This window comes from Neovison vison, chromosome 9, assembly GCF_020171115.1.
Source record: "Neovison vison isolate M4711 chromosome 9, ASM_NN_V1, whole genome shotgun sequence".
In the NCBI taxonomy this organism is placed as follows: Eukaryota; Metazoa; Chordata; class Mammalia; order Carnivora; family Mustelidae; genus Neogale; species Neogale vison.
This window is the reverse complement of record NC_058099.1, coordinates 98817579-98826265: the sequence shown is the minus strand read 5'-3', so window position 1 is coordinate 98826265 and position 8687 is coordinate 98817579. Positions and strand designations below refer to the sequence as shown.

At 48.7% G+C, this 8687-nt stretch overlaps 1 protein-coding gene across 4 annotated transcripts in view; it reads right to left on the bottom strand.

The window, feature by feature from the left end:
* Positions 1-2159: 2159 nt before the first annotated feature.
* Positions 2160-8687, bottom strand: part of ZNF169 (zinc finger protein 169) — a 90959-nt gene continuing 84431 nt past the window's right edge. For 3 of the 4 annotated variants that reach the window (XM_044266068.1, XM_044266067.1, XM_044266070.1), the window contains exon 5: positions 2160-5629. In XM_044266068.1, coding sequence (XP_044122003.1) covers positions 4134-5629 — 1496 coding nt within the window. In that variant the 3' untranslated portion in view covers positions 2160-4133. The remainder of the gene's footprint in view (positions 5630-8687) is intronic. The other variant, XM_044266069.1, reaches the window with a different exon arrangement.

Genomic DNA, 8687 nt, shown 5'->3' with positions numbered 1-8687 from the left:
TCAAATAAATAAAATCTTAAAAAAAAATAAAATCCTTGTCAGTTCCAATATCATACTTCTCTCAGTGCTGGTGTCAGTTGATTGTCTTTTCTCATAAATTTTAAGTTGTGATATCCTGGTTCTTGTTATGATGAGTAACTTTCTATTGCATTTTGCACATTTAGCTGTTAAGAGACTCTGGGTCTTACTTAAACCGTTGACTTTAGCAGGCAGTCACTCTATTTTTAAGGTTTGTTCCCAAATCAGAGCCTATTTTGTGGGTTCTGTTTGATCCAATGACAGTGTAGCTTTCAGAGCTCTTGCAGTGCTATTTAGGTCTACTTGGCTTATTTGGTACCACTGTTTCTTCCACTTTCTCCTGCTGGTGTTGGGAGTGTGGAAAGAGTTGCCCCAAAACAGGATGCCTGGTGTCTCCAGATGGGGAAGGGATGCTCTGGCCAAGAAGGGAAGCAAAAGCTTCACAGGCTGAGCTGCTAATGTGTCAGGATCCTCATGTCCAGTGCCTCTTGGTGACCTGTTGTCTACCAGGAAGGGAGATGGAGCTTGGGCTGGGCAGTTTAGCAGGAATGTCCTTGCTGGTGCCACCTTCCTAAGTGTCTTGCATCTAGATGGCAATCTCAGGTCTCTGGAGCCAAAGAGTACTTCCTGGAACAGGTGTTTCTGTGGCAGGACTGACTCTCCCTGGCTGTATTGGGTCTAGGTGAGGCAGAGTCTCAACCCTGTGAGAAAATAATCATTTCCACCTGCTGGTGCTGCTGGACTCACCTGGTCTTGTCAGCAGGACTTTCGTTCCATCCAGCGAGGAATGGACCTCCCCGGGGTGTCTTTTGCTAGTTTGGGAGCCAGAACACACTGGGCCACTTTGTTCTGTGGGGTGGTGGATGCAAGAAGCACAAATCATAAGGTGCATTCTCTGGGAGCTAGAGCTTAATTCCCTTCTCTTGGAGTATGGACTGGACTTACTGATTACTTCTAATGAACGGAGCATGGAAGGAGAAAAATGGGAAGTCTACAGTAGAAAGTCGTGGCAGCCACCACTTTTACCAAGTGATCAAGGTTACATTACTTGGAATAAACCTTGTTGGTATCATTACCCTTTGATATGATATAGTAAGGATTTTTCACTTCTGTGGTATTCTAGAAAGTCTATAATGCAAATATAATAATGAGAAAATATCAGACAATTCCAAACTGAGGTTCTGTAAAATATCTGACCAACTCTAGAGTCAAGTTCATGGATGACAAAGACTGACAGAGGAACTATCCCAGATGGAGGAGACTAGAGAGACATGAGAACAAATGCAGTATGGGATCCGAGATCACAAAAAAGATAATAGTGGAAAACTGAAGAGTTCCTAACAGTGCTGTACTAATTTCTTAGCTTTGAGAAAAACACCATAGTAATAAGATGTTACTAGGAAAAAAAAAAATGTAGTTACCAGTTGGCCTTTGGCATTTTGCTGTAAGCAGCAGACTGTGCTTATTTGTATACATAATAGTGATCGTGTCTTTTGTCTACTTTCTGTGGCATTTCTGGTCTTTTGATTTGGGGGAGTTCTTAGAAAAAGGAGATATTAATCCTTTATGAAAGATGTTGATAGATTTTCCTTCCAGACATTTGTCTTTTGATACTACTAATTTTTTGACATGTAAGATTTGGGGGTTTTTATTTTTTGTGTATCTTTTCTTGCCTCTGGATTTTAAGCCAGTAAAGCCTCTGGGCCTGGGAAGAAGGACTTTGTGGGGACCATTCTGTGCCCAAAGCAAAGAGGCAAGGCCTGTCCTGGGCTGGGCACTTGTCAGGCTCTGGGGATTCAAGAGCAAGAGGCAGGCTAAAGGGACAGTACCTTGGGCTGGATATAAAGACAGGTGCTCTGGCTCCTTTAGTCCCTGACTGGAGGACGAGGCAGGATCATGGAAGAAAGGCCCCAAGTCCTCAGGCTGGAGGACTGGTACATGGGTGTGGCTAACAGGATGCAGGACTGGGGGTGCAGGAAGAGGCCCTCGATGGCACTGTTGGAGGACCTAAGGAAGGGTGATGATGAAGGCCCTCCCCACACACAGGGTCAGAGTCCAGAACAAACAGACGTGACCTTCCATGTCTCCTGAGGTTCAGGACCATGGAATTCTTGATAGCTGAATGAGGTGTTTGATCGGGGTTTAGCTTTATACGGAAGCAGTTTATTAAACAGACCTGGGTGTGGAGGAGGGCTTAGAAAGCAGGTATGCCCAGCTCCCCCCCAACCCCTCCACCCCCACCAAACACACACATACCCCTGGCCCCTGAGAGAACCAGCATGCTGCTTGCGTTCCACTTTAGGGAAGTGCAGCACTTCCCAGTGCTTCCTGCTAGCTTCACACTCCTGGGAAAGGAAAGATCCTATTTATGGCAGGGGTCGAGGGCCAGGCAGGAATTTGGGGGATGTCCAGAGGGCAGGTGTTATGAATGGACTTTTCCCCCAAAAGTCCATGATGAAGCCCTTTCCTAATGTGATAGTATTTGAGTACAGGACCTAAGGAAGTACCGAAAGTTAAATGATGTTGTAGGGGTGGAGTAAGGGACACCAGAGCTCACGTGCTCTCTGGCACACATGCAAGGGAACAGCCACATGAGAAGGCACCACCTGCCAGCCAGTGGGCAAGGTTCCGTAGGTCGAAGTGGTCTTGGAATTCCAGTCTCTGGTTTTGTTACGGCAGCCCTGGCAAAAGAACACAGTTTTGGTACTGAGTGGTGTGCTGTTATACATGTGAAAAACTGCGGAGGTGGTTTTGGAACTGGGTCATGGATAGAGGAAGTGTTTTGATGTGCTTGCTGGAGAAAGCCAGGGTTGCTTCAAGAAGACTATGGTCGGAACAGAGGAATTAGAAGGGATTCTGCTGTGGCCTCAGACAGAAATGTGGAACATTACTAGAAACTAAAGGGAATCCTGATTATAAAGCACCAAAGAATATCGATGGATTGTGTTCCAGTGTTCAGTGGAGGGTTGAAATCTTATATGGCTTGGCTGAGGGTATTTCTAAGCAGGTGTTGAAAGGTATACCTGTTTCTCATTGCTCCTCATAGAAATACATGAGGAGGGAGGTAAACTGAAGGAACTGTTTAGCAAACAGAAGCCACAACTTGAAGATTTAGAGAATTCTTAGCCTATCCATATTGTGAAAATGAGAAAGCCTGCTCTGGAGAGAACACCAATGGACAGTCATTTGATGCTCAGTTGAATTAAGAATGGTACAGACAGGACAGAGCAAAGGCCAGCTGTCAGACTTCTGTGGTGCTACCCACCAAGAGGAGGAAATGGTGACCCCAACGGTGAAAGAAAGCAGTTGGTCTGCCATTCCCATGGTGGACCCGGAGGGTGAACGCCTGCAAGGTCTCAGGGCGCTGCGCACTGCTGCCGCCACCCCAGCAGGACTAGAGGGCGAAGTATCCTACCAGCCATTATTCTCAAGCCTTAAAACCTAATAGAGTTTGCTTGCTGGTCACAGACCTGCTTAGGACCCATCAATCTTGTTTCCCCCGTGTTAAGGAAATGCAGTTCTACATCTCTGGTAACTTGTCTGGTTCACGGCTGGAGAGGAACATTGCCTCAGGATGAAATGTACCCCTTGCCTCACCCACATTTGATTTACATGAGATTTTGGACAGACTCATTACTGGAATTGGTCAACATGTTAAGAACATGAGTTTTGGGGGTTCGGGAAGCTGACCTATGGGCCAAAATGTTCCAAATTCATATGTTGAAGCCAGAACCCTAAGTGTGACCTTATTTGGTGATAGAGTGGGGCCCTAACCCAGTAAGGCTGTGGTTCATAGAAGAAGCGCACGTACAAAGGGCAGGAGAGGACACTGTAAGGATGCAGGCATCTGCCAGCTGAGGAGCGAGGCTTCAGTGGAAACCAAAGTGCATCCTCTGATCTTGGATTTCAGTCCCAAGAACTGTGAGAAAATTGTTCTTTAGCCAACAAGTTTGTGGTGTTTTGTTATGGCAGCCCTAGCAAATTAAAACATGGCTAGCATGGAAAATAAACCATAAATCAGGTATCTTCCAATCACTGAAAGAACACATTTTTTTCCTCCACTGCATTTGAGGAACATTTCCTGGTGTTTCTGCCACTCCTAAGGAAAGAGAAGGTCAGGAGAGGAGCCCTGGAGGTGGGAGGCGATGGCCAGACTTGGTCCTCCTGTGTCTGTGAAGGTGAGACTTCTGGCTAAAGCCTCGGCCACACTCTCTACACACATACGGCTTCTCTCCCGAGTGAGTGCGCTGGTGTCTGATGAGGGCCGACCTGAAGCCGAAGCCTCGTCCACACTCACTGCACACACATGGCTTCCCCGAGCGTGACCTCGGGTCAGAGGTGAAGTGGGACTTCTGGCCAAGTCCTTGCTCACACACTCCATACGCATCAGCTGCCTCCTCTAAGTGCGTCCTCTGGTGTCTGGTGAGGAGTGACTTGAAGCCAAAGGTGCGCCCACACTCTGGGCACAGGTAAGGCCTCTCCCCTGTGTGTGTCCTCTGGTGTCTGATGAGGGTGACCTTCTGACCAAAGCCACGGCCGCACTCTGGGCACAGGTAAGGCCTCTCCCCTGTGTGCGTCCTCTGGTGTCCCAGGAGGGAGACCTTCTGGCTAAAGCCACGCCCACACTCCGGACACAGGTAAGGCTTCTCCCCCGTGTGCGTCCTCTGGTGTCTGACAAGGGTGACCTTCTGGCGAAAGCTGTGGCCACACTCAGCACAGACATAAGGCTTCTCCCCTGAGTGTGTGACTTGGTGACTGAGGAGCAGCGCCTGCTGCCTGAAGCCTCGCCCACACTCGAGGCACAAGAAGGGCCTTTCGCCCGAATGCGAGCTGCGGTGTTGGAGGAGCGACGCCTTCTGGCAGAAGCCTCTGCCACATTCAGGACACACAAAGGGCTTCTCCTCCAAGTGTGTCCTCTGATGCAGGATGAGGGCGATCTTCTGGCGAAAGCCTCGCCCGCATTCCTGACATTCGAAGGGCCTCTCCCCAGAGTGTATCCTTTTGTGGTTGGTGAGTGAGGATGTGTACCTGAAGTGGCGCCCACACTCCCGGCACACGTAAGGCTTCTCCCCTGAGTGTTTCCTCTGGTGGATGGTGAGGGAGGATTTGCGGCCAAAACCTCGCCCACACTCCCCACAGCTGTAAGGCTTCTCCCCTGAGTGTGTCCTCTGGTGCTTGGTGAGGTCGGACTTCTGACAGAAGCTTCTGCCACAGTCAGGGCAGACATGGTGCTTTTGGAGGCTCAAGAAGGTAGATTTGGTACCAAGCCCCAGTCTGTATTTTCCACACGTGGCTGCTTCAGATGCTGAAAGGCCTGCCTCCTCAGGATGCCCCGCTCTGCTGCCTTCTACCCAGTCTGCCGGCTGACCCTGAGAGGGTCTGAAGAGCACCCTGGAAACCCCACTCAGGTGAAGTCTCCCTTCTGTGTCTCCATCGTCTGCTTGTTCACTTGAGCAGGCTCGAGCTTCCGTTGGGATGGGGCTCCCTGCGTATGAGCGGCGGACGATCGGAGGAAGGTGGCCGCACAGCACATACTGTTCGAGGAACTGTGGGCTGGAGAAGGTCAGCGGGCAGGAATGGCCATAGGGCTGGCATTCAATCCCTGGTTCTGCTGGAGAGAAAATGTTGGTCAGAATCACCACAGGTGCCAACGTTCATTCCTCGTGTTCCCACAACCAAGGCTTCCTCTGCCCACCTACATTCCATCCCTCGCTGCCACATTCCTTATCGCAACACAGAAGACACACATGATGAGCCAGCTCCAAACACCAGCCCAGTGAGAAAGCATCAAGGCAGCCTCCCCACTACGAACTGCCGCCATTAGAGTTACACATTTCCCTCCAATACGGTTCTCCAAGCCAGTGAGTCATCAAAGCTGATGCAAACATTATCCACAAATATATGCTTCCACTGAGAAACCATGTGACTCGGGGGCAGCAGTGCAAGATGGCCGAGTGAGAGGACCCTGAGCTCACCCGGTCCCACGGTTACAACTGCTGTCACTCATACCGAGTCCGTAAACGAGAATGACCTGAAGACAGAGGTTATGGAGGACAGAAACAGTGGCTGGAAGCTGCCTGAAGGATGAAGCTGTGGTCATGGAAAGGCAAAAGCACCATGGAGCCCACAGAGAGCAAGCAAATCCCCAGAACGTCTGGCCTTGAAAACCAGAGAGGCTGAATTCAGTGAGTTTGTATAAGCGCTGCATTTGGAGCCCGGAGCTTTAAAAGTCAGCCACTTCAGTGCTAGGCCAGGGATAGCCAGGGCTTAACCCTAAAGTGACAGAAGCCCAAGGAGAGGCAACATAGAAGTGAAAGCTTGCACAAGAGGGAGATCTGTTTAAACTGATTTCAGAGCGAGGGGGGTGGCGGCGGGGGGGCTTTCTGGGACCAAAGAAGCGGACAGGTGCCATTTTCCTCCCCCATTCCCCAGCATAAAGAGAGGGCAACCTGTGGGAAGGAGGGCTGCAGAGACACATGCTACCTAACCTAACCTGCTAGCAGTATACCACACCCAGGTATTCTCCTGAGGATTTGCCCATGCCAAGCCTGCTGGCCTCAGCAAACATTCTGTTAACGTCCTGTGTGCTGTGCTTCTGTGGCCACTGCATACCTTCAAAGGAATCTGGATTAGGATTAGCAGTTCATGCATGCCCTGCCCCGTGGCTGCACACGCCAAGCTGCTGCATTTTGGGGGGGACTGGCCTAGGACTAGTGGCCCAGTGCAAATTCTGCTGCCACTGTGCATTGCCATGTCCAGGCACCATAGGCCCCCAGCTGCCAAAAGCCCATTGTTGGCCACGGCTGCTACTGTACGCCGTGTCCCTGGCCAGTTACCACCCTTTGGGGAATCTGGCCTAGCAACTCAATGAAGATTTTGTTAACACCATCACCCTACTACTGAGCCCTCCTATGGTCACTCTCCTTCAGAGCCGATCTGCCTAGGTCTCCCTCACACCACAGATAGCAAGCACAGCCCACAACAGGCAGAGTCAGTGCAGAAGACAGAAAGGAAAAGTTACTGAGACAATAGCAAGATGCAGGCAACACACATAGGAGATACTTCTAAAGCCCCAGGTCCTGGTGAACAGGGAACACTGCATGGGCACTACAGGACCTCTTCTTCATAGAACCACTACTTTCTAGAGGAGATACAGCTGAAACAGGGGTGCTGAAACAGAGTTAGACAAAATGAGGCTGAGGACTATGTCCCAAATGCAAGACCATGACAGAAACATAGCAGGAGAGCTAAGTAAAACAGAAGTGGTAGCCTGAAAGACAGTTCGAAGTAATGATTATAAAGATACTCAGTGGACTCGAGAAGAAAGAGACCAGTGAGACCCTTCACACAGAGATAACATATCAGAGATGAGAACTCAATAAGTGAAACTAGAAATGCAGCGGATGGAATAACTAGGCTACAGGAAGGAGAAGATGTATCAGTGACCTGGAGGATGGAGTAATATAAAGCAGTCCGACTAAGCAGATGAGAAACACTGCACAGAGAACAGACGAGGGACCTCAGTGACTCCATCAAGCATAGTAACATTTGGACACATGGGTGGCTTAGTGGGTTAAGCCTCTGCCTTCAGCTCAGGTCATGATCCAAGGGTCCTGGGACTGAGCCCCACATTGGGCTCAATGCTCAGTGGGGAGCCTGCTACCTCCTCTCTCTCTCTGCCTGCTACTTACTTGTGATCTCTGTCAAATAAAATCTTAAAAACAAAAACATAGTAACATTTGCATCTATATAGGGATCCCAGAAGATGACAAAGGGGGGAAGAGAAGAAATTACAGCTAAGAATTTCCCAAATCTGGGAAGGGAAAAAGAAATTCAGATTCAGGAGGCACAGAGATCCCCAACAAAATAAAAATTAACATCAAGACACATAAGTAATTAAAATGACAAGACACAGTAGTAAAGAATTATAAGGCCGCTTCAAAAGAAAAGACCACCTGGGTGGCTCAGTGGGTTGAGCCGCTGCCTTCGGCTCAGGTCATGATCTCGGGGTCCTGGGATCGAGTCCCGCATCGGGCTCTCTGCTCAGCAGGGAGCCTGCTTCCTCCTCCTTCTCTCTCTACCTGCCTCTCTGCCTACTTGTAATCTCTGTCAAATAAATAAATAAAATCTTTAAAAAAAAAAAGACCACCTACATACAAAGGGAAACCCCGTAAGGCTAGCAGATTTTGCAGGCCAGAAGGGAGTGGCATGATATTCAAAGTGCTGAAAGGGAAAAACATATGCAGCCAAGAATACTTTATATCCAGCAAAGCCATCATTTAGAATACGTGAGAGAGTTTCGCAGACAAAAACTACAGTAGTCTATAACCACTAAACCAGCTGTAGAAGGGAACACTTTCAGTGGAATGGAAAGATAATAAGAGTGAAAAGCCAAAAACAGAAGCAGTAAAAGTATTTCTGTAAGAGTTGGTCAAGGGATTCATAAAATAAAAAGATGTAAACTAGGACACCATATACCTAAAACATGGAGGGGAGGGGAGGAGTAAAGAATGAAGGCGACACTGAGTGACCATCAGCTTAAAATAGACTGCTGTGTGCAGAACATGTTATGGTAAACACGAATCAAAAAACAGTAATAGATAAAGAATCTAACCACATTGCTAAAGAAAACCAACAAACCGTGAAAAAAAAAAAAAGAATCAGGGGTG